The sequence below is a fragment of the Struthio camelus genome, chromosome 8 (genome assembly GCF_040807025.1).
Source record: "Struthio camelus isolate bStrCam1 chromosome 8, bStrCam1.hap1, whole genome shotgun sequence".
Taxonomy (NCBI): domain Eukaryota; kingdom Metazoa; phylum Chordata; class Aves; order Struthioniformes; family Struthionidae; genus Struthio; species Struthio camelus.
In genome coordinates, this window is record NC_090949.1 from 13,624,398 (window position 1) to 13,643,498 (window position 19,101).

The following is a 19,101-nucleotide window of genomic DNA, read 5'->3' on the forward strand; positions in this document are numbered from 1 at the left end:
GAAATTTATGTGAATTAGGAGGCATATTTATCATCTTACCTTATTACCTGTTAATCTGTGTAGTGTTTTCTTGAATCTAATATGAGCCAAGTATTGGAAGTTAAATCAATGAATTTCTTAATCATTTAGTATGAAAAGTATTGGGATGCTGAAATCACCATGTAAAACTCATTCATGGAGTCATGTTTGTGATATTTGCTAGAAGAAAAAATTAATATTCAACAGCAACCATTAAACACTAAGGTTCATTCTTTCCCATAGGAGGACAGAAAGATATTTCCATTTCAGTTTTGCTAACAGAGATGTGCAGAGCTAAAGGTAGTCCATTTAAAAAAATGGACGTGAAGTGATGCAAGCCCCCTCACCCCCCCCGCTCTTATCCAAATGGCCTTTCCTCAGTTTTAAGTCATTTAAAATGCTGAGGTGAAAGAGTGAAAAGAGATGAATTTGTGCGCGAGTTGAAATCTTGGCAGAAGTTGAGAAAGATCAAATTGTGAAGGTAAATACCAAAATTATATTGAATTTCAGCAGTACTTATGCAACTAATTCCCTTAGGCTCCTTAGAAAACCTCAGTAGTCTACTTGCACCTCTTTCTTTGGTATTGGTCCCCCCCCCAGCCAGGTGTTTACTTAGTGTACAAATGCAAATTAATACTTCTGGACAGGTTGTAGCCATGAAAGCATTTGCTGAGGATGACAAGGAGGTGCATCTTTGGCATTCTCTATGTGAGAGAAAACTTGCAGCCCTGTCAGGGGTAAGTAGTCCGCACCTCCCCTGCCTGGCTCCGGATCCTCAGCTGGCGTGCTTAGTCTCGGCATGCCCTCTTATCTCTGCCTAAAATATTAGTAAGCCAAAGATTTTTTTTTTCCCCCCCACACTTTAGTGTTTCATATAATTTTTTTAGCAGATCAAAGTCTATTTGCGTTAGAAGCTCTTTACTTGGTTTATTGTGAATATGGCTGTTTACTTTACAAGATATTGCAGTAAAGTTTTCAAATGTGGCAACAGAGTGGGCATGTACAGTATGTACTTGGACTTAACAGCATGTGCAGTCGCAGAGAATATGTGGGAGGTAAATACAGCTGTGTGCATTTTGATAAGGCACTGAAACAAAATCTTGAGTACACCAAAGTATTTGTGTTATCAGGTTAGAGATTCAAAGAAAAAAATGCAAAAACCCCACTTTTTTGTGTCGTTGGTAATGTGTGGTGCTGTGTGTCCAAAAATACTGTGTTAATACAGTCCTGGTCACCTACAGATTTTTTTTTTTTGTTTATCTCATTTTTAAATAGTACAAAAACTTCATAGCAAAAAGGTAAATGAAGTCTATTTGGCTTCAGATTCCATTGCATACTAGTGTGATGATAATTTGAAACTAAGTACATGAAATACAAGAAGGTTTGAAGATAAAGCTACACATTTGTATCTGGATACACCTCACAATATAAACATGCAGGGACAAGAAGAGCGCAAGCTTGAGTTGCAATAAAGAACCTTAACTTTTGAATTTCCAAGTCAGCATTATATAGTATAAAGTGTTTTTGAAATGTTATAGAAGTTTATAAAGTTTTGGTTGACCTGATTGCCACGCAACTGTTGGCAAGCACAGGAGCGAGCCGTTTATTGCCATGGTTGAGCATTAACTGGCGGAGCCAATAGGCGAAGCGAGCACTGTTTGCAAAACAACAAGCAGCTCAGCCCCGGGCTGCCGGGACATAGTACAGGTAGCTATAGAAGACGGTAGTGTGTTTTGTAGCGCAACACGGTGCAGACTGAGATTAGTGTATAAAAAGCATAAATTTACAGTCATCAATAATGCCAATTTTTACTTATGTTTCAGAACACGGGAACCTGAAACACGAGGTAAGGATTCCTTTCCCTTCTTTCCCTTTTCATGTGGCGTTTGCTTTGCTGGTGACATAAGAGTTCCTTATTTACTTTGTGCACATGCCGTTGGAGCAGATATGTTTTTCTTCTGCATTTAACAATATATTTCTTTAGCATGGTGCAAAATAGAAGTTATCTAAGAAAGAGTGTAGTTATAATGAAATATAAATTTGTTACATTCAAGGTGTAAGTCTGATTTCAGTTGGTATGAATTAGTGAAAATTAGAATAATAAAATGTTACTTCAACTTATGTCTTCAGAGCTCCTAGGCCAAATTTGGCAGTAGAGTTAAAACATTAACATTAGGAGCTTGTGCTGCAGTAATGTGCTAGTGTACAAATTTATGAAATTCCACAGTTTTCTGAATGATAAAAAATGTGCAGTGGGATTTATGCCTTTCTATTTAGGCAGAATTTTGTCACAGTATTATTCAGTGGTTATAGACTTTATTTAATCTTGTCAGAACGATAACACGGACAGAGTACAGAAGAACTAGTGACATACTTGCAGTGCACCATCACTTAAATCCAGGAACATTGAAAGTTGCCCTGGATTACCTTCTTGCATGTTACTGGTGCCTTCCCACTACCAAACGGAAGGACATAACTTTTTTTTTGGTCTACCAGTTTTGATGAAAGAAAGGCTACACTTTAAACATAGGATATAATAGTTCCTAGCATCTTTTTAGATCAGAAGTTTATGGTAATTTAACTGTTTAAACTAATGCTATGGTTATGAACAACGTATGAACAGATACGTTACTTCTCTGCATTGTGAAGTATTTGTTTTTTCGTTGCTATCGCTAAATTGGTAATAAAATCGAAATAAAATTATTACTGACATAACTGGCGCAGTGGGGGTTGGTGCTTACAGCTGTTGCTGCAAAAACAAGGCAGATGACTACTGTGCTATTCACCGTCTGGGCTTCGTTACGATGCTGGAGTGCTTGCTGGGGGCCGACCCCGGGGCCTTCCGGGCACTGGTGGCGAGGGCAAACCTTAGGCAGGCTGACGCTGGTCCGCAGGGTACCAGCGTCAGCGTTCGTGCGGCGGAGCCTGGGCTGAGCGGCGGCGCTGGGGAAGCGTGCCTGTGGCCGAGCGGTGCTCGGCGTGCCGGCGGGTGCCGAGAGCCCCCTCGGAAGGGCTCTCAGGGGCTCGCTTGCCCGAGACCCCTGAGCCGCAGACTCGTGTGCCACACCTTCTGCCATGCACTGTCCTGTTTTTCTTATCTCTGCCTAAAAATATCTGCTAAGCAAGAATATTTCTTATATATGAAAATTAAAGCATGGTCCATTTGCTTAACAGTCTCTTGATACTGCAGTTGACATACAGTAGTGGGGAAGCCATAAACAGATTGCTTACGGTATGTTAGGGGCAAAGTTGCCAGACTGTATAAAGCCAACTATGATGAACATATGTGGTAGATGAGGAAAATATTTATCCTAATTATATCTAATCCCTCCTGTTCTTAGGCTTCTCACCCCCTAGTTTGATTATTAAATCTCTTCATAAGAAAAAATTGTTGTATGGCTATTGATTTGAGATAAATTGCTAGGACTTCTATAATTTTGAACAAAACTTGAAAAAAAAAAAACGCACAACATTGTGGCCATCCAAAAGTACTTGCTTTAATTCTTTTTGTGCAGAGGGAAAGTTGAGCGTAAATGAGCATCTATCATGTAGGAGAAGGTGAATTTATATTTCATACCAGTAATGTAATAAAATCTACTGTTGTTGTGTTTTTTTAAGGGCATTGAGCATATTTTTATACAATTTAAGAATTTTTTCCTTAGAATCATTTCCTATTCCATCCTGTAATATGCATGATTTTTGTTACCACACAGGCACTATTATTTTAGTTAAATTAAAATTTCCTATATCTTCATTTGTACTTGCTTTCTCCCACTTCTGGCCCATTTCCCCCTCTCGTGCAAATATGCAATTACTCACCATTCTGCATCAATCCTTATGAGCAAGACAACCTCCATTTATAAAGGAAAAAGATAAAATTGAGCTTTTTCTTCTTGTTCCGTAATATTACCTTTGTTTCTTCTAGAAGTTTAAAATGTTCTTCTTTCCACTGCTGCTGAAACAAAACTTATGTCCTTTCTGTAGTTAGTATTGTGGGGGTATAGAGAGAATATGTCCAAAGAAGCAAGAGCTTGTTTTTAAACAAAGCTGTTCGTTTTGCCGGCCTGCTACAGGGCCTAGTGATTTGGTTGTGCCTCAGGTTACTGCTTTCTGGCTTGCTTCTGTGTGTGTCCTGCATCAGCTTATATCAACTGCAAATAAATCGGAGCAACCTAATTGTTCCCTTTGTTGTGCAACATGCTTTTTCTCTGCTTGGTTTGATTTAAAAAAACAAAACAAAAAGGCACGAACCTGCATGCAAACTATCAGTTAAAACAGACTTGCAAAAGCAGATGACCAGTTTACAGATAGGCTGCATTTCACATGGAAGCTTTCAGGGATCCATATCATTGCTTAGGAATATGAAATATGTAAAAATCAACATTTACAAACAGTATGTCTCAGTCCTATCAGTGTTTCTGATTTTACACAGCTCTGATTTATCCAAATTTTGAAAAGAAAGAGGAAGGGGTGATACTAAATATATTTAATTAAATATATTTACTAAACTAAATATGCTGAGAAAATGAAGAGATTAAGACTTGCCTAGGAAATTATAACTCTTGTAAGTATAAAGTGCAAAGTTTCTACCCTATTAAAGCAACACTATGTGCATATGATACTTTTGTGGTCCTGGACATTAATGGAGGCAGATGATGCCAAAATGCATATCTTTCACTATGAAAGAGAATGCGTCTATTAACATCACACTCATTTAAAAAAAAAAAAAAAAACAACCTTTTGTTTGATGTCAAAAGATGCTGGATGTATGAAGAAACCTTCTACATACTAAGAATTAACAAAATCTTTTGAGTGTAGTGTCAAAAAGGTTAGATATATGAATAAACTTGTTGCAGTATTAAGAATAATTCTCAGAGTATGATCTTCCTACCAGATAAAGGTAATTGCAGAGGGGAAATAACTTAAGAAAACTATCTTTGTCAGTAGATTGTGGGAATGAAAGGAGTGCAGTATGCCTAAATGAAAACAAGTTTATTCATGTTTTTGATTTATGTTTTTGCTGTGCAGAAACGAACGAATGGAATTAGAAGAAACTCTAGGCACGTGGACCCAGGTTTGTATCTTGACTTTTTATTCATTGAATTATACATTGAATAAAAAGGGAGAGAGAGCTGTAACTCACGTTATCAAGTTTTGTTATGATCACTGTTGCAGTGTATGCAGTGCTGAGACCTTTATTGCTGAAGTCTTGAAGGTCTAAAGCAAATGCTTTGTTATGTCAAAGATAGCTTCAGCAGACTGAACTCTAATATTTTTTAACTTGTTTTTTTTTAAGCAGTGTTTCAGTTCTATCTGAACACGAAATGCCTCCGGGCTTTTGGTTAAGAGATCCCCACCCCATTGTACTTTGCAGTTTTTAAAAGAAACAGCTAAGTGATGAAAAGCAGACAGTTGCTTATAAAGGTTGGAGTCTCATCCCGCACAGCTGCAGGTGTTCTGAACGTTCCTGACTGCAGCGGGGCTGAGAGGTGCTCAGTGCTTAACCGTGTTGGATGTGAGCTGCTCTTCTAAAAGGGCATTGCAGTTTTATGTAGAATTTCAATGTAATTTTATTTTTCATGTTTATAGTAGATATTTTTGTTGAATCATGGCAGTAGCCCTTAAGAAAATTAAATGCTTGCTTATAGACTGTGTACTCAGGAAGGTGAACACTTACCCTGGAGACCCATTACGTGTCTGAGCAGAATACTGAGTGCTTTTCAGTATAACTGTGTGATATTTTTGGTGTTTCTCTCTCTCTCCCTCCCTCCCCTCCTCTCCCCCCTCTTTTTTTTAACACAGTAATACAGTAATTATATTTTTGTCCTTTACATGCTTCTTGCGTAGTTTAATTACTGGAGATTTGTTAGGCAGATATTATTTGGAATAAAGCTAAGCTGTGGATTATTAAATATTCCTAGATGTGGACACCTGAGAATAATTGGAGTCAAACATTAAACAGGATAGCAACTTTATACCTCGTTATAGCCTGGCAGAGCTGAACACTTTTTGAAAAGTAAGAGCACTGGTTGTGCCAGTAGCCTTACAGCTGCATTGGCTCTGAAACTGTAAATGTTGTAACTAGCAGAAGCAGACCACACCTTTCTTAATCAGGTACTTCTGACATGCTTTGGAGCACGTATTGTCACTTTGTTCCCTCTAGCAAAAAAATTGCTTCACGGTGCTCCTGAATTGTGTCTTTGCGCGTTGGTGTCGTGCTCCCTTTCCCCACTCCAGATAGGGGAGAAGCTGAAACTTCGTTTTGGGGGGGGGGGAGGGGAAATCCTATACCTATAATGCTAAAAATAATATAATTAGAGGGGGAAACATCGAGAGTATTGATGAAATTCATAAGAGGATACTCTAAGTGGGACCGTTTCAGTACTTCCATTCTGTGGTATATGTTGCTGTGAACTATAATGTGTACTGCTAGGATAGTCCTTATAAGTCCAGATTTTTAAACACTGCTGTCTAATATTAGGTTTCTAAAAGCTTAAGTAATTTAGCTTTGAGAAGTTTTCAAATATGCTGACATTTTTAGTTGCTATTGAAGTCTGATAGTCTTCAATGACAATCAATTTAAATAAGTATCCTTTTGAGTATAAAGATAATTTAAGTACATCTAGATACCATTGAAGTCACTGGAGTGATGAACTTAAATAAAAGTATAAGACCTTTATGAAAACATTTCTATATATTATGGCATTGCTTCCCTCCTTTTACTTGCATAGAATGATACTCTATGTTGTTGGGATGATTTTACAGAATAAAGTTGTTGGCCCTCATATTTTTGAAAGCCAACAGAAATTCAGACCACCTGAAAAGCATACCAGTTTGTGCATATTTAAGTTTAGGTCCCTTTATTAAGGGATATTGTTGCGGAAGACTGTCTTGCAGAATTGCTTCTGACAAAAAAACAAACAAAAAAACCTCCCAAAAACTCAAGCCCAGAGATACCCATACTAATCATATTCTATATATGTAATTGGACAGTTTTCAAAATTTTCAAATGAAATGAATTTTTTCATGTTTGCATTTCATCAGCATATGCATTCTGACTCCTGCAGTAACTTGATGGAGATAACATTTTGAGATAAGAACGTCTGTGGGTAAACGTGTGGCATCTCCCTTGCATATTCTAAAAAATGCTGCTCATCAGTTTGCGCATTGCCTTGAGAGACAGAAGATGCTATCCAGAGAGCAGCACTTGCAAGAGATGGGTCAGTTATTTCAGGCATGCGTTACCACATTTATCCTAAGATCTCTTCGAGAACATTGGCATATAAATCTCTAGAAATCCTGCACCACGGTAGTGTTTTTGCCGAAAGCGGTAGTCAAGGTCAGAGGTACCAATTAGGCTTTAATATGCAAGCTTTAGAAAAATGCTTGCTGCCCAGACTAGTTTGTATCTAAGAGGTCTGATGTGTGGCTGCTCCCCATGTTGCATGTTATGATACTGAAGCACGGATACTAATTTAGGAAAGTAGACATTTGCTGTGAATCAGTAGCGTGCACCTGCAGTGTCTGAATATTGATGGAGTGTGATAGCAGCAGTAAATACAATTACTGTGGGCTATGAGTGCTTTTTGTATAACTTTTTCAATATCTTGTTTCTGTCTTTTGTCTTTCTATTTTCTATCTTTGGCTATCTTAGCAATGACTGATGAATGTAGAAGGCGCAACCTAATCAAGTCCGTGAGCTGTGCTTCTCTCCTTGTGCTTGTTACATCCAAATTCAACTTTTGGTGATGCAGCTTAGCCCTGAATGAAGACACATTTAACCCAAGTTTAAATTTGAGGGGAGGGACTAAATACAAGGATGATCTAAAAGAAATAGTTGCTAGTGTGGAGGATATTGGAAGTAATCTTTTTTTTGCTGGTAGAGCTCTTTGATAGAGGAACATACCTGACTGAAGTACCCAAAGAGCAAAAAACTCCTCATAGCTGTTTCATCTGTTTTTCTTTGAAGTTTGGTTAGAAGTAACAGTTTCCTCCCAGAGATTTGCTTTTTCCTCTTACTGCTGAAAAGGAGGGTAAAGGCAGAAGGAAAAGATGATAGTGGATGAGAAAGGGGAGAGGCTCATGAGAAGTGAGTGTCATGGGAAAAGAAATATGTCTAGAAGCTGTACAAATGAGCAAACGGAAATATGGCTTTCTATATTTCTTTTCAGTATGTTATGCACTATGACTTTACCATGGGGTTCTGTTGTAGATGGCCTTCTGAATTGGTCCATCTGCTGAGTTTTTGCAGATAGGTTTTGGATAACCTTTCTTTGGATTAGGCAGCAGATAATAAAAGACATAGAATGAATAGGTAAAGGCATCTGCACCTCTAAAGCTAGGAAAAATTGAGTCTAAAGTTTACTTTTTATTGCAGTGGAAATGGTTAGGTTAGTGTGAGATTTTGTCTAGAATGGGCATATAGAGTGATAATTATTTAACAGCTTTTTCCACTGGGAGGGATCTCATGAAAGTTTATGTATATGTTTAATTTTAAGCATATGATTTGCCCTGTTGACTTAGCTGACGAATGGGCCATTTGTATACTTAAAAGTAAGCGTAAACTTAGATTTGCGTGCTCTTTTTCTTTTCTTTAGCAATCGTTTTGTATACATTTTAATAAGAGTGAAAAATACCTTTGTTTCGCTCATCAAAATAATACACTGTATGATTGCTCTATGTTTATTTTTTAAGGGTTTAAAGAGAATCTAAATGTAATAAATTCATGGTTTGGTGTTTTTCCAACTAGTTTTACCCTAAACACTTGTGCTAATATAACCATTGGAACTTTAATCTCTAAAACTGTGAAAACTTATTTCATATCAGAAGGATAAACTTAGTAAAAAAAGAGACCACTAGGAACCTTGTACTCGGGATTCATTGCAGACAAATTCAAAATCTGATGTGTGAAAGAACAATACTGAACATGTTCTGACTTAAGCAGTTGATTTCTTTGCAAGCATGGATTATCTCAGAGAAGCTTTGTTTTCAATTAAGGGACAGAACTAAGATGTCTTCCTTTCAAAGAAACTAATTTTCTATTGAAACTTTATTTTGGTTTTACAATGAATGTATATAATCACTTATATATAACTTTTGAGTGAAGGTGTTTCTCAGTCTTGAGAGTTCGAAGTTCAAATACTAATTTAAAAAATATTTAAATGTATTTCTGGTTGGTGTCTGTTCTGTACGTGTTTTGTGCAGCAAATAGTTTAATACTTATTATACACTGATTGTAAAGAAAAGGATCTGAAAGGAATAACTGGCTTATGGCCTGAAGTATATATGTTAAAAAATCTGTGCACTGAGTAGTACAGCTTTTGGGATATAGTTATTCAATTAGACATGATGGGAAATAAGCAATCATGTGCTTCAAATTTTGTTGAAATTGGATTGTGAAATCTTGTATCTAGGTTATGTCATTGTTATGTAGGTTGTGTCATTGCTATATATGTTTGAATATTTAGTGAAACAATATACAGATATTTGTGTGTTATGGTAATGATTATGTCTAGTCTTCATAGTAAAAATTAGGAAATATTGTAATATGGGTAGTTTAAATTATAAATTACCTTTCCATTTGAGACTGAGGAATACTAGAGTACTTGAGTTATATTTCAACAATTTCTGGCATAGTGTATTCTGTGATAGGCAAGTCTAATTCTGATTTCAGGTTCGGTGCTGCTTCAAGCACCTGTCCAGCCAAAAGCAAAATGTGGCCCAAATTCAAATGCTGGGATATCCCAACCTGCAATTAAATCTGTGCCAAGCATGTAGCTGTTATGGATAAAACTACCATCTATGTAACTGAAAATTCAAAGCGTGTCTGTGATTTTCTTGTCTCATGAATTACCCAACCAAGTCCTGGATAGTCTTGATTACATGTTGCCTTTCCTCATTCTGCCCAAGAAAATAACCTATTTCATGGACAAGAAGAGACAATCTTCTGCAACATTAAGACCAGTGCTGAAAAATCAGTCTTCAAAATTTTTTTCTTCATTTCAGCAATGGGGGCAGTTCCCTGTGATCCTGGCTGGATCTCTGGTGGCCCCTTACTTACTGTCAATATCATTGTTGAGAAGAGGGATTCATCTTCTCTTTTTAAGCCACAGACTAAGTCGACTAAAACTAAAACACCAGGATTAAACACTCAATATTTAGTTTCTCGTAAGCCAAGCAAGGAGCTGACCAAAGTGACTAATTAATTATTTCCTATTTATGAATATCTTAATCGAGATGGATTACCAAGATACCATTTTTTTTTTCCTTCAGTGATGAGGTTGCTGTGTATAAATTCAGTAAGTACATTCATAGGCGTTTGTCTGAGACTTTCAGTAGTGTTGCTTAACGTTTTTTTTCCTGCCAATAAAACGTGGGAATGAATAGCAATTCCCTTGTAAATAGTTCTCGTCTTTCCTTCCAGAATGAATAGAGCAATCCATTATGGGCCATTTGTTTCTGCATCTTCCCTCAGGACCTCAGTTGGAGTCCCACAAGGCTTATTTCTTTCTCTATTAAATATCCGTGGAAAGGTTTTGGGATAGTCAATGTGACAGCATGGACTGAAATACTAGAGTATACATAAGACATTCTTCTTGGCTTTATGTGTTATTAACATTGGACATAACTATGAATGTTAGTGGCTATTCAAAATAAATATGTAGATGAAGGAGCAGCTGACTGAAAAATGAAGTCAGGCAAAGTCTGAAGGAATACTGGAGGAAAAAGAGATGTTTCACAAAGCTTCCTGTAGTGAAGGAATTTGTTGTTTGACAAGTTTGAGGTCTTTCTTGCTGCTTACCAGTATGAGATAAGTTAATAAGATTCATAGCTGTAAGACATCCATTGCATCCCATAGGTGACCAGTAGTCTCAGAGACTGCATGCAGACTAGCCAGAATGATCCACGTGTTTGTCCTTTTGATTTAGTTTCTGTACTTCATTATAGAGACAAATGCAGCCACATGCAGGAAAAAAAGTCATCTGGCTTAAACAAAAATGAGACAAATTGCTATTGTAGAGACCTGAAGATGCTCAGACTTTACTTCTCTTGGAAGTAAAGCGTGTCTAATAACTAACAATCATAACCAAGTGCATGTAGTTTTGCATATTTTCCCTAGAGATAATTTTGTAATGTTTGTGGCGCTTTAGCTTTGCTAAGTTGCTAAAGGCTTCCCAAAAAAGACCGTGCTGTAACGTATTAAGCTATAAAAACTAACCCGACTTTGATTATGCATATAAAAGGCGCATGCTTTACTTTTATGGGACATTTTACTGGGTTTTGGTTGCTTTTTTTCCTTCCATATGCAACATCTAAACGTTTTGTTCAAGGCGAGTATAAGATACACAGCGCACATCTCTAAGGATCTATGTGAACCAGATGAATCTTAGGTAAGAACTGATTTAACAGGGCAGCTAGGAATCCTCTTGCTGCCTGAGGAAGACTCCTTGGCAGGATAAAGGAAAGCCTGCTGCAGACATGCTATGTAACTTTGAATGTTCTGGAACCTTTCAGAGACTTGGATTGCAGATATAACTCGACCAATGCTTAGTATTGATTGCCATGTTCTGCCTTGTGTTGCATCCCGTGGCTGGGACAGCGTGGGGGTTTGAGCCCAGCTCCCATTAATTTCATTGCGGGCACCAGATTGTTAGCGGCAGTAAGAGGACAGCCTTCTCCAGGTGCGCCTTAGTGACAGTGAATTCAGAGGTGCACTGAATGATGTGGCTTAATTTGTGAAGTCGAATTAATTTCTCATCTCATGTACTTGTTAGAAGTACATACTACATTTAGTATCTAAGTCCTTTTGTTACAGCACTAATGCTGTATGCCGAGGTATTGTTGCTTCCCCAAATAATGTATTCATCTGTGTTATGATACAAGAAAGGACATGTCTAATGTTTTGCACCCAGAAATTTTCCACTAATGCATTTCTGGAAGGCAAAGCTGGGTTTTGTCTTCCAATGAAGCATTTCAAATGCAGTTTAATGATTTTTATTTGGATTGTTATTTTTTAAATTAAAATGATTTTTACGTTTCTGTGGGGTGGGAGGTATTTTGAAAGCTGCCTGTCCCTTTGGTATCTCAGCAGTGAGCTAACATTCAGAGAAGAACATAGCCTTTAGCCTTTTCTTTTAATTAAACATCAGAAGACCCAGATGCCAAAGGGTGAAACACATTTATTTTGTCAAACTCTTTCATCCTTGTCTGATTGGATTGCAAGATTAGTTTGTAGTTGGGTAATTTAAGCTGTTTTGTCTTATTGGATGGGTTTTTGGGACTACCTCTAGATTTTGAACAGCTAACAGATTTTATTTTCTGCTTAGAGAAACGTGATGTTTAATACATGCTCAGTGTGTGATCATTTTTAAGGTGAGGTAGGTTAAGAATCCTACAACACCTTGCTCTTTTGTACGTAAAAACACCGTCAACACAGACTGTTCTGAGCAAAATGTCAGTATATACGGATAACTAGAGGGGAGTTGGAAGGCAGAAAAAGAGGAAAGAAAACATTAAGGCAGTAGTGGAAAAAATGAGCATATAAATATGATCATTAAAGCCAAAATGGATACTGTTTTGGATTTTCATTCCCCCCCCCCCCCCCCCCCCAAAAAAAAAAAAAAAAAGAATAATACAGCACCATTTAATTAACAAAAAAAAAAAGGCATGAGTAGATATTATATGACCCAAAATTGCCTTTAGTTACCATAGCAAGTAGAAGGGAATTGCATAATGTTTTGCTAATGTTTATTGAGACTTGTAAACCTCCTATTCATCTTCAAGAGAAGTATTGTATTTACCCATCTATTTCCCTATTTTATTTTAATCTTTAGGGTACTGCCATTCTCAGAAGGCAAAACAAAGATAATAAGGCAATGAATGATTAAAAATAGTCAAGAGTTACTGAGTTTTAACAGTACTCTAAAGCATATAGTTTCTTTTTTTGTGGCTCACTCATTTAGCTAAATCAGTATTTGATCACTACTTCAAAGTAATTCTCACACAAAGAATTTAGGAAACATTGTAAAACTAAAAGCAACCATCCCGTGGGAGAGAAAACTCTCTGAAAATTCACAGAAGAGAAGCTTACAGATCTGCCTCTGCCTTCTGCCTGAGGAAGAAGATTTCCAGATTGATAGAAGGGGCTGGAGGCAACAGCCTGAGAAACTGATGCTGCTTTTCAGGAGAGATTTTATCTGCTCACCTCTCTGAGGTGCCAAGAGAAGGAACGATGGGCTGAGGTAAGTGGCAGGCCCGGTCAGCCCCACGTTGGCATTGGGGTCCTGTCCATAGCCTGGAAGTGGATACTTAAGGATGGAACGGGGGGTAAGCTGTTGTGGTACTTCCTCCAGAAGGTTGTATTTTTGTGTTTCTCAGCTCTTAAATTTTCTTGCATGGAATTTTCTTACTGCTTTTTGAGCCAATCTAAAATTTTGACATCCACAACATCCTCTAACTGTTGCTTTCACAATTAGTTGTGTGAATAAAGTACTACTTTTTGTTTGTTTTAAACCTCTTGCCTGTTACTTTGATGCCTCCTATTTCTTGAATCAAGGAAGTGAACAATAAATGAAGAAGTAACTTTTCACTGTATCTATGCCGCTCCTGAGTTTATTGATGTCTGTCATATCCCTTCTAGTCATCTCTTCTAGCCTGAAGAGCTGTAATTTACTTACGTTCTTCTAGTACAGAAGTCTCGTACCTCTCATCATCCTTTTTGTTTTTTTCCACACATCTAGATCCAAGAATGATCTTTCGGACCAAAACTGCATGCAGAATTCAAGATGTAGGTGCATCGCTCAAGATGCAGTGCACTAACGAGGTTTTCTAGTTTGTTCTGTGGTCTGCTCGTAGAAATTTCTAAGACTTCGGACACAACTGAATATTTAGATTATGATTTTGCTGCAAAATGTTCTTTAAAAACAGTTAACTCCAAGTTCTCTTGTGTAAATATTGACAGCTGTTTTAGACTCCATCATTGTGTGTGAATACCATATATTATTTTGTATTAGTTGTTACATCTTATATTTATTTATGACCAAATGACCTCTATAGGTTCCTTCCTACCGAAGTTATTCCATGATCTGTCCTCCTGTTATACAGACACTTCCATTCATGAAATCTGCCTTCAATTCTTGGCAAATCATGTTCTTTTTAAAGAAACAACCTTGCATCTTTTGCGAGCTGTGTCATTTCACTGTTTACCCCCATTTTAAGATTGCTTATTAACTTGTTGAAGAATTAGAATCCAAGCACAGCAAATTCCTTTGGGGGACCCTTTTGGAAACCTTTTTCTAAAGGAAAAGATTACTGGTCCAACCCTTAATTCCTATCCTTTTAGTGCTTACCTCTCTGAGGGGAAACTTGCCTCTCATCTCATGACAACTGCGAAAGATCTTCATGATGATTCTTGTTAAGCATATTTTGTTAAACCCTGCTATTACATAATCATTATCCTCATGTTCAGGGACTACTTCAAAGATCCTTAAACTATGTGCCCAATTTTCCTTTAAAAAATAGTTGGAGTCTTCGTATTCATCCGTATGTTTGCAAATTCGGTTTCTGTAGTAGGCCTTACCAATCTACCTGGTATAAAAGTCAGCTCTTCCTGTCTGGACATCTACTGGTTTCTGCAGAATCCCTTTTTAAACACTGTTTTCACACTTAACTTCTTATGTTTCTCTGGCATTGAGGCTGTTTGAAGAAGTAGGTTATAGATCACAATTAACAATTCAGCAATTTCGTATTTGAGTTCACTTTAGTACTCAGGATTTTTCCAAGTAATGACAGTATGAAACGGATCTGATTGATGTTGCAGTGGAATCTTTTAGTTTAACCCAATTAGCTTAACCCCTTGTGGTCCATCCAGAAAAAAAAAGTGAGTTGCCTTTATAAGGGACTCTAGGGAAGCCCTTGAGTTCAGCCCTCGTTACTGCCCTTGCTGGCCTCTAAATAAACAGAATAATTGTTCTGTCTTGCACTTTTCATAACTCCCATTTCTTTTTAATGTTTAGTGTGTAACAGCGAATTAAATAGTAACTTTATTATCTGATACTTTGAAAACCTGTTCCAGTTCCACTAACTTTACAGGTTATTCTTTAACCAACCCATTTTGAATGAAAGATGTGGGAAGATGAGGAAGTGTTAGGCACTCTGTCTCTTCAGTTCAGATGGTAAATCAGCATGTCTACTGTTGTTTTCAGATTTTTTCCTTAATTGAATTTGACAGCAACAATTTATACGAGGTATGGTACGACAGCAGAAGCTGCAAGTATGGATCATAGCTTTCTTCCAGAATAACATCTCACCTCTGGTGCAGGCGTCTTCTTGCAAAGAGCAGTGATTGTCTCAGTATAGGGGAATCCACTTCATCTTCTGCAGTTTAAATACTTTTTCCTGTAAGACCCAACAACTTGCTTTATAGTCCCTTTCCCCTCTGTGCCCTCCCCCCCTCTTTTTTTTTTTTTAGGATAATTGGATAATGGAAAATTATTGGGGGGGGTGGGTAGAGGGAAGGGAGGAATAAGTAATTTTCTGTCTAATTGGGTTGCTGAACCAACTCAGTCCTGTGGCTGCAGTTAGTGGGGTTGCACCAGGTGATGTTCCTGCTGAGTTAGGTGGAATGTGAGCCCACATCCTTTGTTGCTTCCAGGTATGGTTTATGTCCCAATGAATTACCACCATTTGCTTGATGGAGCATATAATCTACAATCAGCCTGGAAATAGAAGAGCCTTCACTATTGGGAAGATGAGATTCTTGTAGTATGTGTGGTGTGTGTGTTTTTTTTTTTTTTTTTAAAGTAGGAATTAGGAGAGAAGGAAATCAAAAGATTTTAAGATGAAGTCTGATCAAACTTTTTCAGAATTATTATGACAGGATTGACATCTAGACAGAGGACTGGACTTGATTCCCATCTTTATTGTCTGTGATAACTTAGTAATAACCTCTAGATTTTTTTTCAACACAGGTCAAACAATCATTGATTTTGTTTTGTATGTTTTTCTCTCTGTGTCTTTGTGCGGCACACCCTTTTACTGCTTATTATTTATTCATTTTGTTAGCCATTTTCAAGATAGGGATGTAAATATAAACATTTCAGAACAGCGTATATATAATTTTGTATAGGTATGACGTTGCAGTAGGCCAGGAATACTGCAAACTCTTGGGAAAAATGCAGGCATTGTGAAATACCCTGACTTTTGGCTTTCCTAGAAGTTGCTTTCATAGGGTGGCTATGTTTCAAATGTGCAAGGTATGCAACATAAGAACAAAATCACAAAAATGTATTATATACAAGGGATGAACAATTTTAACAAACTGCAGTAACAGTGAAACAAATCCTCAGGCTTTTTTGTTGCAAGTAAAGCAACAAAAGGTCTTGTCCCAAAGAAAATTAGTCTTTCTCTGTAATCTGTACAAACCAGAAGTTAGTAGGCATCCTTTTTGAAAGCAGATTTGTTTCAGCCAAAGCAATAGCTTCCTTCCGTTGCTTATTGTAACAGCTTAGTACTAGACAACATTCATTTACAGATACTTCTATACAATGTACATCTGTATCAGGTGAGGTTTTTTGTATGTAAGGTAAGAACTATCAGTTAATAAGTTAGAGGTATATCTACCGCGATCAGGGTAGAGACCGCATACAAGAAATGTTACTTGAAGAGGAAGATCACGAGAATGTTTTAATTCAGAATGCTGAAGGTTTATGTAGCATTACTTAAAAGCTAAGTGCAGATGAGATCAATTCTGTTACTTGCTGGCACCTACCTGCTTTATCAGGCATCAGCCACTTCCCATTAATGTTATATAACAATTTAAAACAAATATTTTGCCAGAGATTTTCTTTGTTGTAAGCAGCAGAAACTGAGAACAAGGTTTTTTTTATCTTAGAGGCAGATGCTATTAGTCAATATGGAGCACAAAAGAAAAGAAGGGAAGATTGTTTTTGCAATGTCTAGTGAATAAAATCTCAGCACGTTTTCAGCAACGCTTGTTTTTAAATCCAGTTTGAGACCAGTGAAGGGTTCTAGGTGGCCTCAGTCTGCATATTCATGGGTTATAGTGTGCACAGCTAGACTATTATTTTAAGGTACAGATGGTATAGTCAGGAAGATGACTAATTCCATTTGTACTGAATAGACTTGTTGAAAGGTAGGGCTGCCTTGTGTCATGCCATGCTTTCAGGCATGCGACAGGTGAGATTTGACCATCATGTTCTTATTACAGTGTTTTTATATTTTAGAGGGGACATTGTTTCTTATGTGACCAAGTTCTGTTCAAAACTCTTCAGCCTGTGAATGCTCTGTGACATGCTCAGTAACAGAAAAATGCCTATGTTGTTTACGAAGTTTATGACGTTGCACAGTGTTAAGCTTAACTTGCAAAGTGGGGCTCATGTTCTCAAGACCTTCTTCCACTGACTGCATGCTACAGAAGCATCCCTGGGCAGCCAGATTCTGTGTAAAATATAGCTCAGAATAACTACCTGGAATTCCTATATGCTCTGGAATAATGGCTTTTTATCTTCCAGGATTTGTCCCTGTTTTTTGTCATAGCCTTTTGCTGCCCACAAATCTACTACTGTCTGGACACACCTTCATAGCTCCTCTATAGTGTCTGCCCGACGTAAGCTGTTAGCTCCTCAGGGCAAGTACTTGTTTGAACAAATAGGCATTTTAGAATGCCATGCCCTTCTGTGGCACCACATTAAAAGACATGATGATTAATAGTGGTTAATTTTCATACTTTGTGCTTTTATATTAAGTAGCACCTCATGTCCTGCACTTTTTAATTCACATACTGAAAGTTTAGTTTGCTCAGTTTTTAGCAAAATAATGAAGCTTCTTAATTTTGAGGAAACATTATTTTTAAAATTTATATCCTTAATTCATTTACTAGTCATTTAGACTGCACTGAAATACTGAAATTTCATTAATTTATCAGTGCAACTGGAAATAGTGTATTTTTGAAATGCAGCTATTCTTTTCTTTATTGTTTATTCACATACACTCAGCCATTTCCAGCCTTTGTTAAAAGTGCTGAGATTCTTCTCAATCTAGGCAATTCCAAAATCCCTTACTTTCACAAAGATGCCTGCTCCCATCACTAAAGTAATGACTAGTTGCTTGAATAAGTATTTGATGCTACAATTGCACAAAACATAAAAGTCCTTAATGCTTGTTTGCAGGAAAAATCAATGAAAAGGAAACTAAAGCTTGCTAGTGAAGAAAATTAGCTTTCTCTAATTTATCACAACACTTGTATGGATTTTACCATTAAAAAAAATCAGTGACTTTGCTAGGTGTTTCCCCCCTTTCTTCAATGCAGTTCTGGTTAGCTACCTTTTTTGAGGGAGGAAAAATGCAGAGGTCAGCGATCTAAATGCCAACTACCTATTTTTGAATGTAAATAATAAGAAATGGTGTTGCAATTACACATGAAATTTATGTTGTTACAAAAATCCTTTCCTCCATTTACAATGCACTTTTATCCATCTGGGGCATGTCCAGGTTTTTTTTTACGTGTGTGTTTGTGTTAGGTCAAAAAAAAAAATAGTTGACAAGTGCAGCTGGAGCTAGTGGGGAGGTCTTGGGTGCTCAAGCTTTTTGAAAATGTGACCCTTTATTGCTGTATTTAGATGTGCATGTAGGAAACAAAATATAAATATGTATTTTAAGAAAAGATTGGGTGATGCCTAGAACAGCTTCTGAAAAAGCTTACTGTGCAAACAGGGGAGTGGCTTGGCATTTGTATGTATATTCTTTTTGCAGTGTAGTTACTAATTTTCAAATTGTTCTTGCTCTGTTGTAGCATTTTCTCCCCTGACTTCCCAAAATCTTTGCAGTTTTTTCCTTGTGCAGTGAGAAAGAAAAGACACTTAAATCTATCTGGAGGATGAATCTGAGTGAGTTGTAAGCAGAGCCACCCTTAGGGGTCTGTGAGACAAATGGTCATCTAAATAATGAAAGGTTCATTCCTTTCCCGAAAGGCAGCCCTTATGGCTTTCTTCCTTATTTTGAAATCATGGCTCTTTAAAAGCGTTTCTGCAATGTCTGCTTTTTTTTTTTTTCCACAAAGGCGAG

At 37.2% G+C, this 19,101-nt stretch overlaps 1 protein-coding gene across 3 annotated transcripts in view; it reads left to right on the forward strand.

The window, feature by feature from the left end:
* The window catches only part of VAV3 (vav guanine nucleotide exchange factor 3), a 177,122-nt gene that overhangs the window by 115,021 nt on the left and 43,000 nt on the right, over window positions 1-19,101 (forward strand). For 2 of the 3 annotated variants that reach the window (XM_068952221.1, XM_068952223.1), the window contains 2 exons: window positions 1,842-1,864; window positions 5,047-5,092. The exons of the other annotated variant lie outside the window; for it this stretch is intronic. In XM_068952221.1, coding sequence (XP_068808322.1) covers window positions 1,842-1,864; window positions 5,047-5,092 — 69 coding nt within the window. The remainder of the gene's footprint in view (window positions 1-1,841; window positions 1,865-5,046; window positions 5,093-19,101) is intronic. 3 annotated transcript variants of the gene reach the window in all.